This window comes from Amphibalanus amphitrite, unplaced genomic scaffold, assembly GCF_019059575.1.
Source record: "Amphibalanus amphitrite isolate SeventyFive unplaced genomic scaffold, NRLGWU_Aamphi_draft 000218F_arrow, whole genome shotgun sequence".
Taxonomy (NCBI): domain Eukaryota; kingdom Metazoa; phylum Arthropoda; class Thecostraca; order Balanomorpha; family Balanidae; genus Amphibalanus; species Amphibalanus amphitrite.
Window position 1 is genome coordinate 676998 of NW_024881713.1, and position 14421 is coordinate 691418.

Consider the following 14421-nt stretch of genomic DNA (forward strand, 5'->3'; position numbering starts at 1 on the left):
CATGACTGGCGTGATTTAGTACCTGGCGATTTCAAGCACTTCGGTGCTCAGTGTCTCCAGTGGGGAAGTGGTCATCAGCTCTGTTGCACTTGCATTTATGCAAGTCCTCCCAATTCACATATGTGTGTGTGGATAACCAAAAGTTATGCGCACAATAATAATGTTATTGTTTCAATAACCCTGTTCGATTTTGTTGTTAGCAGCCCCAGAATCTCCTAAATCAATCCAGTGACGTTGCTGATAAGATAAAGATGCATGTTTTGAGCTGCTCGTCCAAGGTCACGCATATCACATCTCACTGCACCCTGCACATCCAGCCAGGCCCGGAAGTCTGGCGGTCTCCATCCCAATTCTGATAGCGAGCTGCCAGGCGCCGCTTGACACAAGCCAGCTGATCGGGAACAGTGGACCGGCAGCCTGTCCCGCTCTGACGCGGCACATTCATCGCGCCGGATCAGCATAACTCAATCTGGTGGTTAGCGGCTGCGGCCGACCGGAGACCCGCTGCATGCCAAACATGCGGTCGAACGCGTATTCAGCAGGATGACACAATAACCGCCGCGCGGCATCCAGCTCACAATCCGATTAACCTATCAGCACGTCACCGCACCATCCCAGGAAAATCTCCCGCCCGGCCGATCTGTGTCAAGGTGTATCGCACGATATACGTGTTTCCAGTAGCGGCGGGCTCCTGTCGCCGGCTGGACACGGCTTCCTCCTGCCATTTCACCCAACTATCGTCATGATTAATCTTGACAGTAAAAGTCGCCGGCGCGGGCGGGGCGGAATGGACGCTGGCTCTGGGGGCGTTTCTTCTGGCGCTGCGTGCCGGGCGGTGATCCGACCTGTCAATTACCCCGCGCGGTGCCAGGAGCGGCCGGCGCCGGTGACCTTTTTGCCGGGGCGTCGCCGCCTTCAGGTCGCCCGCTGTCTGTTAGCCGGCTGACGTTTTCCTCCTCTCTGTCCCGCAGCATCGACGACACCTTGCACGTGAAGCTGGCAGACAACGCGCTGGCGCGCGACCTGTTCCCGGAGGACTACTGCTGTCTGGCTGACAACATCAACCGCTCCATCAAGTGGATGGCCATGGAGGCGATCCTTACCAACCAGTACACCCCGGCCTCAGATGTGGTGAGTCGAAGGAGGGAGAGAGAAAGGAGAGCGTATGTGAGAGAGAGGGTGAGAGGGAGAAGGGAAAGGGTGTTGAGATATTCTGGCTGGTAAGTGGACTGTATGTGTACCTACTATGTCTGAAAAAACGTTGGCCGAATTACGTTATAAAAAAATATGGTATGACGGCCGCTAGGCCGGTCGAGGCCCTCTCCCAGATGCAATATGACACGAGTTAATTGTATTCACCGTGAGCACAACGGTAGAGAAGAACAAGATATACGGTGCCAAAAATTAACAATGCACAACGAGGAACTATAATGCCCAATAATAATCAAGATCGATATGCCCAGAGTTATAAGTTTGTGGGGGACAAGTTAATTTGGACGGACACCAGAGTGCAATGGAGTCACCCGCGGATGACTCCGTCTGGTGTGGTGTCGGGGTGCACTGAGTCGGCAGCGAGTCCGAACCCACCCGTCACCAGAGACGCGTCGTCCCGTCAGAGCCCGTGTGCAAGGGTCGGCAATCTAGGCCGTACCTACGGGGTGGCGTTCCGAGCGCGACTGGTCTCCGTCCGGCGCGGCCGCCTCCGAGGTCGGCTGGGCCGCGCCCCGGGCTATCGGCCGACCGGCACACACCGCCCGGGCCGCCTGACCGCCCGGTCAGTGAGTGACGTCACGAGCGGCGGCCAGAATAGCGGGCGCGCTTACATCTAACAACAGGCGCTGAGTCGCTGACAACAAGTAACATTCTCCCCATCTTGAAATGCACGCTGCATTTCAACAACTTCCACACAAGCAAAATTAAACATCATCTTTTCATAGGTACTCAAAAGAGAAGTCAGGCACTCCCCATCGTATCACATCCCACTACCACTCGGTTGGTCCGTACGTGGGTCCATCGCCATCACGCGCGCACTGACGTCGGTGTCGCTTACGCCTCTGGTTTAAGCGTCAGCCACACCGGGAATGATCCAGCGTCCGCCACTTTTTCATAGCCGTCCCGATTTAAACGGATGCCGTCTTGCTGGTACCACCGGTCGCAGCCCATAAGGCCATGGCGTTTGCGCCCCATCTTGCGGGTTAAGGCCCGCCCCAGTGGCAAGACACGGGCGACCGGGTCCAGCTGGGCCTTGAGGAGTGTCCGCTCCAGATGGTAGGCAGCGGTGGCCTCCCCATCCACCAGCTCCAGAGCTGACATGGCGAAGTGGTCAGAGTCTGATGGCAAACAAAACACTCTGTCAGCTGTGTGACACAGGTGGGTCAAGCAAACAAAACACTCTGTCAGATGTGCGACACAAGGTGGGTCAAGCAGTGGGCATCAGACAAATGTTAATCCATGGGCACTTGTAAGGGAAAATCGGTAACGCTAGTCGGCAGCGATGCCGAACTGTAAAGGCAACGATGTGAGTCATATAAGTGGGCAATATAAGTTCTGAGAGCGGCATATTTCAAATAGCTGTGATTTACATAAGCGGAGAGCTATCTCCGTCTCGAGTCACTCCTCTCTCACTGCCATTTGCTCAGTGTATGGATTCCAGCAGCGTCAACGGCTGACCATTAGGCCGCTGCAGGCAGCTTTAAGAGGAGGTTTTGACCGGTATCCAAGTAGTCATTAAGACTGATACCCGTGCCGTCCTTTGCCGAGCCATCAAAGACTATCCGAAGCATCCCATTGCGGTGGAGTCCACGATGTGGAAGGTAAAATGCGTGCGAAGGGTCGTTTTCAGTCTTCAACGCTTGGGTCGGCGCGGGGACTATCCCGTCGCCAGTCCCAGGCTGGTTTGAGCCTGCTGGTGCTATTGTAGCCGCCCGGTCACTACTCTTCTCACACTCAGTGCCGAAGGATTGACTGTGAGTGTTGGACTCTTCTTTTGAGTCGCCTTGGGACTCAGGTGGACTCACTGTGGGCTCCCCCTCGTGACAGTTGTTCCTGGGTGGCACCTCATTGGAACGGTAATCGCATGGTGGTATGGGCTCAATGATAGAACTTGCCAACAAGTCAGTGAGTTGGGTCTCGTACTGGACAACAGCCTCTTCACCTAGTCTGTCCTTCATACGGGATGTGCGCGCCTTTGTAGCGTCAAAGTTGGAGATTGGTCTGGCATCTGACCTCCACGTCAGCCCCATCTGGTACCGTCCTTCTGATTCGTTCCACGTCGGCTTGGGCAAATCAGGTTCTGCGACGGCGTCTTTCTCTGGTATGATTCCGATGGTTTCAAGATCCCACGTCTTCTCCATGCAGAGACCATGGAAGGTGTGACGGTCTGACTGGTCTGTGCGGTGGTCTCGCTGGTGGCCGTGCAGTACGTAACCAAAGACAGTGTCGATGGCTCGAAGTCTTTCGTCAAGTTCGATCTGATCCCAGAGGACAACGTCGTACAGTTGGTCAATGCCGATGAGTATGTCGACTGGTCCACTTCTGAAGTCATCAGCCATCTTTTCGGGTAGCTGAAGAGAGTCGGGATGGTCGCTGCTGGATGACAGCGCTGAGCAGAGCCGATCTGTACTGTATAGCTCAAGTTGTACTGGGTCGTCTCCGAATCGGCTTTGCAGGTTGATCTGGACTCGATGGTATGGCCGAGGCTCTTCCAGCTTTTCCTGAAAGCCTACACATGCGAATGTGTCAGTTCTCAGGATCGGAAGACCGAGATCCTCTGCCAGAGATGTCCTCACATAAGAGGTGTCTGATCCGCCATCCAATAGCACTCGTACCAGCCGGTGTCCTTTCGGGCCTGAAGCTTTTACCAGGGCGGTTTGGAAGAACTGATTGTTGTGCCGGCTGATGGCATTGTAGCGACAGCTTCGTGGTGTTGAGTTCAGGTCAGTCCTTTGAGCTGAGTCGACTGTTGGGCTGGTTGCTACCATTGATGGCTGAGGAGATGAAGACGGGAATGCATGGGGAGCTATCCCCGTTACACTCTTTGGGATTTGAGGAGGTGGAGACGGGAATGCATAGGGAGCTATCCCCGATGCCGAAGGTGCTGCTGATGTCTCCCGTTCCCCGCGATGTAGAGATGAGTGATGATGCTCCTGACACAGTGGACATCGTCTGCTTTGACAGTCTCGAACTCGATGAGGTCCAAGGCACTGGAAGCAGAGTCCAGCCCTCTTCACGACGCTCCATCGATCCTCTGGTTTCATTCGGTGGTACTGGTCGCATTTTGCAAGGCCATGTTGTCCCTGTCCGCACGCTTGGCACCTCCATTTAGGCTTGGTCACCATCTGAACCCGTTGAGAACTCAGCGTGCTAGTAGCTGACTTAGTGGGTGACTGGTGAGAACTTTCTGCGTGGTTTGGCTTTCCCCTCTGACATGGGACCTGGGAGGCCTCTTCACGCAAGTTCATCTCCTCGTGGAGGTAGATCATGAAGCGGGAGAACTCTGATGACCCGTCCTTAGTAGGGGCTGTTTTACGAGATCTGGCCCACTGCATCCTCCAAGTCTCAGGGATTTTGCCCTTCATCACCGGTAGTAGCAGCTCGCCATAAGAATCGGAGGGCGTGTCGAGGGCGTCCAGTGCTCGAACGTTTGCGGTGAGGTCGTCTATGAGACGCCGCAACCCTCTCAGGTCATCAGGATTGGACACGGCAGGAAGAGCAAGCAAATTTGCCATCAGTGTGTCCTTTCTGATACCGTCCTTTCCGAATCGGTCTCTGAGAATGTCAATAGCTACCTGGTAGTTTTTGTCGGTTGTGGCGAGTCCCTGAATGGACCTGGCGGCTTCTCCCGTCAAGTGTCCTCTCAGAAAGACGAACTTTTCAATGTTGGAATAGCTAGCATTGCGGTGGACCGCAGATGCATAGAGCTCCCAGAATTCAGGCCAGGCAAGCAGGTCGCCGCTGTATTTAGGGAGGTGTAGGTCAAGTTTGAAACTGCCGCGCTGATCCACACTGGGCTGAGGTGTGTCTGTCTTATCCAGTCTTTCCAGACGCCTTTTGGATTTGAAGATCGCTTCTTCAAGCTCAGAAACGTGGCTAGAGTCATCGGGGACCTCATACTGTTGTAAGGCCTCTCCTAGCTGCTCCAGCGTCGATAGCTGTTTCTCGCCTAGGTGTATCAGGTAAGCAAGGTCGTCGGAATCAACATCAGACGCCTGGTACGCGGCTTTCAGCTTATGAAGACCTTTGGTCGCCTTGGCTCGCTCTCTGGACCGATTTTGTTTCAACGTCTCGACCTTTTGTGCCTCCGACATGGCTCCGCTATTCGATATGGTAATGGAAAATGATAACCGAAACAACAAACCTAGACCAAAGGATTTGAAATGCTACGCTATAGGTAATAGGAGAAAACGATAGCCGATAAGACAAAGCTAAGCCATAGGATACAGTTATCCGGCCCCAGGAGGACTATGTTGAGATATTCTGGCTGGTAAGTGGACTGTATGTGTACCTACTATGTCTGAAAAAACGTTGGCCGAATTACGTTATAAAAAAATATGGTATGACGGCCGCTAGGCCGGTCGAGGCCCTCTCCCAGATGCAATATGACACGAGTTAATTGTATTCACCGTGAGCACAACGGTAGAGAAGAACAAGATATACGGTGCCAAAAATTAACAATGCACAACGAGGAACTATAATGCCCAATAATAATCAAGATCGATATGCCCAGAGTTATAAGTTTGTGGGGGACAAGTTAATTTGGACGGACACCAGAGTGCAATGGAGTCACCCGCGGATGACTCCGTCTGGTGTGGTGTCGGGGTGCACTGAGTCGGCAGCGAGTCCGAACCCACCCGTCACCAGAGACGCGTCGTCCCGTCAGAGCCCGTGTGCAAGGGTCGGCAATCTAGGCCGTACCTACGGGGTGGCGTTCCGAGCGCGACTGGTCTCCGTCCGGCGCGGCCGCCTCCGAGGTCGGCTGGGCCGCGCCCCGGGCTATCGGCCGACCGGCACACACCGCCCGGGCCGCCTGACCGCCCGGTCAGTGAGTGACGTCACGAGCGGCGGCCAGAATAGCGGGCGCGCTTACATCTAACAACAGGCGCTGAGTCGCTGACAACAAGTAACAAAGGGAGAAAGAGGGAGGGAGTCTATGTTGTCGAGTGTCACGAGGCAAGATAGCCTGGGAATCTCGAAAAATGGCGGAAAACTTCTCAAAGTGCAGTTGGAAGCGGTGACCGCAGCACAGTCGAGCATCATGCAGCGCCCAAGTCAAATGGCCCTCACTATCAGATGACAGCTCCTACGTGGTGGGTGTCAGCGCGGTGACTGTATCTGGTGACAGGCTCGTTTGCGACAGCCGTCAGCCCGGCCGACGGTGCGCCGCCGCACGTCTCCGGCGAAAGCACGTGATCCGTCGATTGTTTCGACGGCACTAAATCTCGGCGTCGGAGCTGACGTACGGTAGTGATGTGCCATAGCTCATCCGTCATATCGCGGCGCGATCCGGCCGGAGAGTGGGGCCGCTGCAACCGGACCGGGTCGCTGGAACCGGACGACTGCCGGCCATCTGATGGCGCGAGTCCGTCCGTCCGACAGCAGCGCGGGGCTCCCTGGAGACGAACGGCCCGTCACACAGTCACCCTGAATCACCCGCCTACTCTCCGTTTCTATATGCGCCCCGGGCGCGGTTCGGATACCTCGAGAGCTGTCGCCTCGGGCAGTTTATGGAAATCCGTTCCGATTACGGACCTGAACGAGCCCCGACTCTCATCTACCTCTGTCGCCGATCGTCGCTCCGTAATGGCGTAATGCGTACTTGCGCTGCCGAGTGCCTGGTCGCTCGTCGGCCCTTGGTCACGAGATGGACACAGGTGCTCGTTAGGGCGAGTCGAGGAGGCGCGTCTCTCGACGCCCGGACAACCGCTGGCCCACCTGGCAACAAACGTGACTGGGAGATTCCTGGGCGTGGGACGAAGGCGTGGGACCGGCTCCAGGACACTGCTAGCGCGCACTAACGCATTCAGCGATTGTAGTTAATTGAGTCCCGCGCGACAATGGCCCAGCGGCCGGCTTTGAGTGTTGGAAGCAAACATGTTCGAGGAATTGTTGGAACGGTAGTCGGGCTGCTTGTCTGAGATGTTTAATTTAGGGTGTGTCACTAGAAACAGATCAGGCGCTTCCGCTGGTTTTCCTTGTCCCTGTGTCTATGGAAGCCCATTGGTGCAGTTCTTTTTTCCATGCATCGAAAATTCGATCGGCGCCGGCTGAAACAAGTTCGGGATTTAGCGTGGCGCCCGGCGTTGCAGTCGCTATGTTTGGCGTAATGCGTTTGATGACACTAACACCAGCCGCGCGCGTCTTCGCCTGTTAGCGGCGACAGACGCGGTCAATACGGATGTAAGCGATGCAAACGAGGCAGTATCCTCTATTTAGACAACGGTTACACAGAAAAGATGCATCTTTTCCATTCAATATATAACAGATGTAAATGTTAAGTGGGACTTTAAAGTCATCTTAGGTATATACTTTTACTCAGGTTGATAAATTAACCCGCGCCCCGTTGGACTCTGCCGAGCAACGCGCCCGGTTGGGGGGGGGGGCCATTTTGGCCCCCCCCCTAAGATCTCGAGAACCACGCAACATAGCGACAAGCGGTAAACGGCGTTGGATAGCCCCAACGGGGAACTACCTTGTGACCCAATTTTATTGACCTAGGTCAAACCGATGACGTCACAGGTCAGGTCAAAGGTCCAATTTTCACCGTTTACAGGCACTTCAAGAAATGCGTTGTAAAATCGAGTAAAATGCATTTCATTGAAAATCATCGATGGGGAAATGTTCTTCAAACACATATTTTGCTATTTGAGGTCACTGATGCCAGGTCAGGTCACAGAGGTCAGGTCACGGGGGGGTCACAATATGAAAGTGTCGTGTGATACATGTTTTATGGTCCATTTTACATGACAAATGCGATTATATGGGTCAGGCAGCCTTTGGGGCCAGCTTAGATCACGTTTTGGTCAAGGTCAGGTCAAGGTCAGGTCAAGGTCAGGTCAAATTAGGTCAAATTTCAAAGTTAATATTTTTGCATAAAATGGGTATCGAATCGATGCAGCTCGTCACGGGGAGTTCAATGGTGGTCTTTGTTTTGCCGTACGAGGTCTAGAATTGCTAAAAATTGAGTTCAAAAATTTGACGTCATCATTTTTGAACAGTTTTTTTCGCTATAACTTGGCCAAAAAACGAGATATCGATCTGAAATTTGGTATGTATATAGAAGAGCGCCGGGACTATCACATATATTCCGGTTTTTTTTCGAAATTCGGAAAAATTTTGGATTTTTTTAAAGTTTTTCTAAAAAAAATCAATTTTTTGATTTTTTTTTTGGTCAAAAACCAAAAATTTTGAAAATCCGAGATAGCAGTTTTGTAGCGCCGCCTTTTGTCTACTAGACCATATAAAGAACTTTGAAATTGCTTGATAACTGTAGATTTGGTGAGCGTTTCAAGATTGCATGTTTTTTGCTCATTTTTGCTCGAACATGACCTCAGTTTGACCTCAATAACTCCTGACCTAAGGTGACCTAAGACTTGAAATTTGGTGTGAAGGTGTCAAATTGATGCCCGGGAAGGTGCTGAAAATTTGGCGGCGCTGCGCGCCGCCGTTTTCTTGCTATTCAGGAAAAACCACAGGGGGGGGGCCAAAATGGCCCCCCCCCAACGGGGCGAGGGTTAATGGTATACTTTTCAGAGTCTCAAGAGTAAAGCTTGTATTTTTTTATTTAAATGATGGCAGATATTTCGACCCCCATTGAGGGGCCTTTTCAATGCGAAATTACATGGAATAGATAACGGTGCAGACGTCTGCATAGTGTATCGGTCTGCATCGTTTACTATTTCATGTAATTTCGCATTGAAAAATGCTCCTCAATGGGGGTCGAAATATCTGCCATCATTTAGATAAAAAATACAGGCTTTACTCTTGAGACTCTGAAAAGTATACCAATAAGATGTAAATGTATCAACCTCGCTGACATTAATCTTCAATGGCCAATCTAGGTTATTATGTATCACTTCGCGAGCGATATCCATCTTCAAACCGTTGATGACGGCCGCTACAGCACGATTGGATAAACCATGCCTGTCAGCTGCCAGTGCAGTGTTTCTCAGATCATCATCGTTTGAGTCTTTGATGCATTCCTTCATCTCAAATTCACTTGTGAAAATCTCGAATTCACTTGTGACGTCTTCATTGCTGTCGTTGGTGTCGGTCGTTGCCGGTGAGTCTACCTGGCCTGTCTCGTTGATATTGACGCCGCTGGAATAGGTACGGAGGTGGGAACGACCAGCTTGACCCGCGTCGCCCCTCCTCTCGTTCCGCTCCCGTCTCATTCAAAGGCTCGCAGTCTTACGTCGTTTTCTCGTCTTCTCGTAGTCCACACCACCCAGTCTCCTCTTCCGAACTCCTGTCTGGTCTCGAAGGAATGCTATCTCCGCTGGCGGTACCCGGTTTGAGAGTGGACAGGTACAGCTGCGCAGCTCTTTACAGCGGCAGCAGGCGATGTCAAAAAGCTTACGAAACAGACTCGCGTCAGGAAAACTTTGTTTCGTTTGTCCCTTCCGCATTCTTCTTGGCACCTTGTTCGATCGGTGAAATCTTTCGTAGACTTACTTTACCTTCCGAACCACATTGTGCATTTGTATCGTTGGTAATGCCCTCACTCGACCACATTGCAATCACCGCTTCCGCTGCTTCACGCATGCAGTAACTGTCCGCTCACTTTTTCTATCCCCTGCCAAGAGTCACACAGTTCACTACATCTCTGTTTGTAGGCAGCTGATTTACCGGCAGCACACGGGGAGACCCGATAACAAAATGCTTCGCCTTGCTTCGCAATGGCATCACTGCGGCACGGATTGTCCGATTCGATTGCGCCACATGCACTTCCACCCACGCCGCAGCTGAAAGCAGACTGACCCACGTTCTTCGCAAGCTGTTGTTGTTGTTGTTCGGCTTCCTTGGCGATGGCGTCCACCCGTTCATTGTGTTCCAGCTCGCAGTGGGCCGGTACCCATTGGAGGTGGACTCTTCGGTTCCCACCAGCCACTAGGGCCGCCATATTCTCCCAGATGGCGGCACCTAGAGGGGACGTCTGGGCCGCTGGTTCGCCCCTCAGCGTCGCCAGCGACGCCTGCGAGTCGGAGCAGATGATTATGTCGCGCTCGAGGGGCGGATCCCAGGAGATATTGCACTGCCGTCTTGAGCGCTGCACCATCTCAGCCCGGTAGCTGGAACATAACCTCCCCGCCGCCTCTCGCAGTTCTTCTGTAGTCCCGTCTGGGTGCTCCATGAGGACTCCAGCGCCGCCGTTCGTTATTCCGCCGGTCGCCGATCCGTCGGTCAATCTTCGCAAGCTCGTGTGCCTCAGGGAGACAGCACGTGGCCCGGAAGCCGACACAGAGTGTTGCCGACGGAGGGGTGATACCCGGGACCCCGCTCACGTTGCCCTCTGTCCATCCGTGCTCTCATTCTCCCTCCCCCACTCGGGATAGTCTTGCCAAGGCTGCTGCGTGATTCTATTAGGTACAGGGATCATCTGTGGGTCCCTGAATGCCCTCAGCACATTAAGATAACTGTATGTTTCGTCCGACGTCCATTTAACCCTCGCCGGACCTATTGGTTTTCTACATACGCGCCGGCCGAGGGGGGGGGGGCGGGTACGACCCCCCCTCGCCGTTTCGCCCCTGGTGGAGCTAGCGCGTCGCGGAAAAAACGAGCGTGTGCGCCGTTACGAGACGCAGAGATTGGTACCCGATTTTAAGGTCCTAGGTCAACCGGTGACTTCTGAGGTCAGGTCAAGTGCCCCAAGGTACGGTTCAGTTTTTGGTGAATAACTTCGCAAAAAACGGCCGCAGAGCGCCGATTTTGGCAGCATCGTGTTCGTCTCGCTCAGGCGCGTCGAATGATATACTTTTTGTCCGGGTTAGGTCAACTTGGGGTGTTGACCTCAGGTCAAGGTCAGGTCAGCACCCCCAGGTCACGAAGTTGGTCGAAAGGGGTCATGTCGCATAGCATTCGATTCGGTAGGCCTTCCTGAGTCCATTGGTGGCTTTCCCGACTCGCTAGCTCAATTCGATCAAGAGTTATTGACGAAAAACTAATATGACCTTGATGGCGTCATAAATGACGTCACGCAAGGTCAACATTGCAAAAGTGACGCATCTAACCTTGCAAGGAGTGCATAAAATCACGATTCTGTGTGCTTGAGATAGTTGGAGATCGTTCCCGGCGCCAGAATAGCAGTTTTCATTTTTCCCCATTGACTTATAATGGTGAGGTCACGAAAATGACCTGACCTCATATGACCTTTAGGAAAAATCCGAGATATACAAGTTGTGGGACTCATAATGGATACTAGATCCTGCAAGTTTCATTTCCCTGTGACATCTCCTCTGGCAGTGAGGGCGTTGCGAAGTTGCGACATCTGAAGACCGTGCAGAGGTTCACTTATGACGTCATAGGTCAGTGACCTGACCTGACCCAAAAATGCGGTTGGTGTCAAAAGATGCGGCTTGGATCAAAGGTCAGGTATGCCAAGTTTCAGCTCTCTATCGCCAGCGTGTTCGGAGCTATCGCGAAAAAACCCTATGGGGGGGGGCGGCACCCGCCCCCCCCCCCCCCTCGGCCGGCGAGGGTTAAACAAGAAATAACAATCGAATTTTAACCGCCAAACGGTGTTGGCCGCTACAGGCCAACGGCGAGTCATATGGCTGGTGTTAGCGCTACGGTACGCATTGCGTTCAGTATGGAGACTTCAACGCCGGGCGCCACGGGAAATGTCGAAATTGATTAGGCCCGCGCCGCCTGAATTTTCGGTGCAGCGAAAAAAAAACAATGCCAATGGGCTTCAATGAACCCAGGGACAAGGAATATCTGCGGAAGCGCTTGATCTGAGACAAAAATATTAGATATGACACACCCTAATGTTTATGGCCGAGGTTTTGACGAACTCTGTGTCTGCCGACCCTGATGTCCCTAGGACTGAGCCCTCCAACCTTCTCCCGCAGTGGTCGTTCGGCGTGCTCTCTGTCTGTCGACCCTGCGGCCCTGTGACTAAGCCATCCACCCTCCTCCGGCAGTGGTTGTTTGGCGTGCTCTCTGTCTGTCTGCCGACCCTGCTGTCCTGTGACTGACCCCCACCCTCCTCCGGCAGTGGTCGTTTGGCGTGCTGCTCTGGGAGCTGACCACGCTCGCGCAGCAGCCGTACGTCGAGGTGGATCCGTTCGAGATGGCCAGCTTCCTGGACGAGGGGTACCGGCTGGCGCAGCCGCTCAACTGCCCCGACAAACTGTGAGTACCACTGCGCCGCCCTCCGCGGGCCCTGCGGCCGGAGGAGGACAGAGAGTAACACTCCACTTGTCTCACACAACCTCCGCTGGAGGAGTGCGGAGTAGCACTCCACTCGTCTGACACAACCTCCGCAGCGCAGTAAAGCTGCAGAGATGATGCCGACACGTCGCAATGAGCGTTGATGGCCACGTCGCTACTGTGTGCAAGATGTTCATTGTCAAGTGCTTCAAATGTGTTTGTTTTGACTGTTATTTACTACTTATTTGTCCTTGTCTTTTGTCATCAATTTGCAATGTTCATTCCTTCAGCACCCGCCCATTGTGAAGTTTAGCTTTATAGCGCTAGCGAGTTTAGATCTGGATGGTAATGGGTTAATTTGCGGGTGTGCAGTTTAAGTGTGTCTTTATTACTGACAGCGTTGCACGACGTAGTCCCATCGGTGTTCTACCGTAGACCCATTCAGCGTTCAGGGAGCCCGTGCTCCATCTGCAACTGCCACTGCGTACACCGGACCTGGGATAGTATCACGACGTTGACTACCGAAGAAGCGTGCCTCAGGAGTCTTATGGCTCACTAAAATTGCAGTAAACGCTAGGAAAAACACGCTCTACGGTTTAATATCTCTCACTTGGAGCGCGATGACTTTTAAGCTCTTGTCATTTATGCTTTGGTAGTTGCATATGGCGAATTCGCTGCGCTGTAATCCTAGATAATCTCTTGAAGATAACGATGAGAGCACCTTCATAGAAAGGTGCTCGCCTGTTGCGAAAAGGCGTGGTAGTTTTTAGTGTTCTTCGAAATTACTGAAGAAGTAGTACTAGTAGGATGCGTCGATGTCCCTGCACTATCGGCAGCGCTGAAAATTAGAAGGATGCTGAGATACGCCCACCGGATACTGACGTGTTTAACTTAATTTTTACAGTTTTATGTTTTTGCCGTCATTGATTGTGTGTGGCCGTGTGTTGCAGGTTTTCCGTGATGGCGGTCTGCTGGACCCGGGAGCCCGAGGAGCGGCCCACTGCCGAGCAGATCCTGGATTACCTGCACAGCTTCACCAAGCAGCTCAGCCACTATCTGTGAGCGCCGCCACTTTCTCAGCTTCGGCGCGCCGCGGCAGGGACTCTGTTTTACACACGACCCTGTTCAGCTTCCGCTGTCGCTGCTGCCCGCGAGCGTGCACCAGCCTATCAGCGGCAGGGCTGCCGTTGCCAGGCAGCCTGTGACGGTTGTGCCGCCGTTTGACGCGACGCGAGCTGTGGCACCAGTTCAGTGCAATATCGATTGCATGTTATTTGGTGGAGACGAGAGCGACTTCCGCCGCGGACGTCAGTGCGGACTGCGGACCCTGTGATATATTTAGGTGTGGTCCGAGGCCGGCAGCCGAGGGGCGCCAGGGAGCGGCGACCTCAGCCGCCGTGTGCGTGTTATATGTGGATGTTTCTACCCCATTTTCTAGTCGGACGCAAGGGGTGTTGTGGCGGATAGGATGCCGGTGGGATCGGTGTAATTCGGGTCAGTTCGTTGACCGACAGTGGATGTTTTGTACTATGGTGTTACGTATGCTCGTTTCTTATAACAATGTGATGTCACTAAACACAGAAAATGCTTTTTGCCGTCTTCTTTCTTTTCACTATCATGGAACTTGGCTCGTGGCGCTGTATTATCATCTAAAGCATGATGTCACCAAATGTTTCTCCTCCCCCGCCCGACCGAGATGTCTCACCGACTGTTGATGTTTGCTGGTCTGCGCGTTACAATCAGAGAACTCTCGGGTATTCTCGGCTTCATGTGGAAATGTGGAAAATTTACATCTCATCTTTTATGTGATGGGGAAGTGTTTCACTACGTAAACGCCATGCCCGGGAAGGAAGTGTGAAACTTGGTGCACGCGCACATTCAAATGCTCTCAACACGAAATATAGATGGATAACAAACGTTCTTTTGTAGTCGAAAGGTGATCAACTGAGTTGACCAAGGCATGGGTCAACTCCTAGTGAATGCTATTCAGCTTTTATAGCTGTTTTGTTTCGAGCATCCAAAGCATTAGTGACACCGTCAGCAATAAGCGCCCTT

The 14421-nt window shown here is 52.9% G+C and overlaps 1 protein-coding gene across 1 annotated transcript in view; it reads left to right on the forward strand.

The window, feature by feature from the left end:
- LOC122385412 (tyrosine-protein kinase Dnt-like) overlaps nucleotides 1–13959 on the forward strand; it is a 48467-nt gene extending 34508 nt beyond the window's left edge. Inside the window, exons 7-9 of the mRNA XM_043373656.1 lie at nucleotides 972–1131; nucleotides 12212–12348; nucleotides 13317–13959. Coding sequence (XP_043229591.1) covers nucleotides 972–1131; nucleotides 12212–12348; nucleotides 13317–13428 — 409 coding nt within the window. The 3' untranslated portion in view covers nucleotides 13429–13959. The remainder of the gene's footprint in view (nucleotides 1–971; nucleotides 1132–12211; nucleotides 12349–13316) is intronic.
- The last annotated feature ends 462 nt before the right edge of the window (nucleotides 13960–14421 follow it).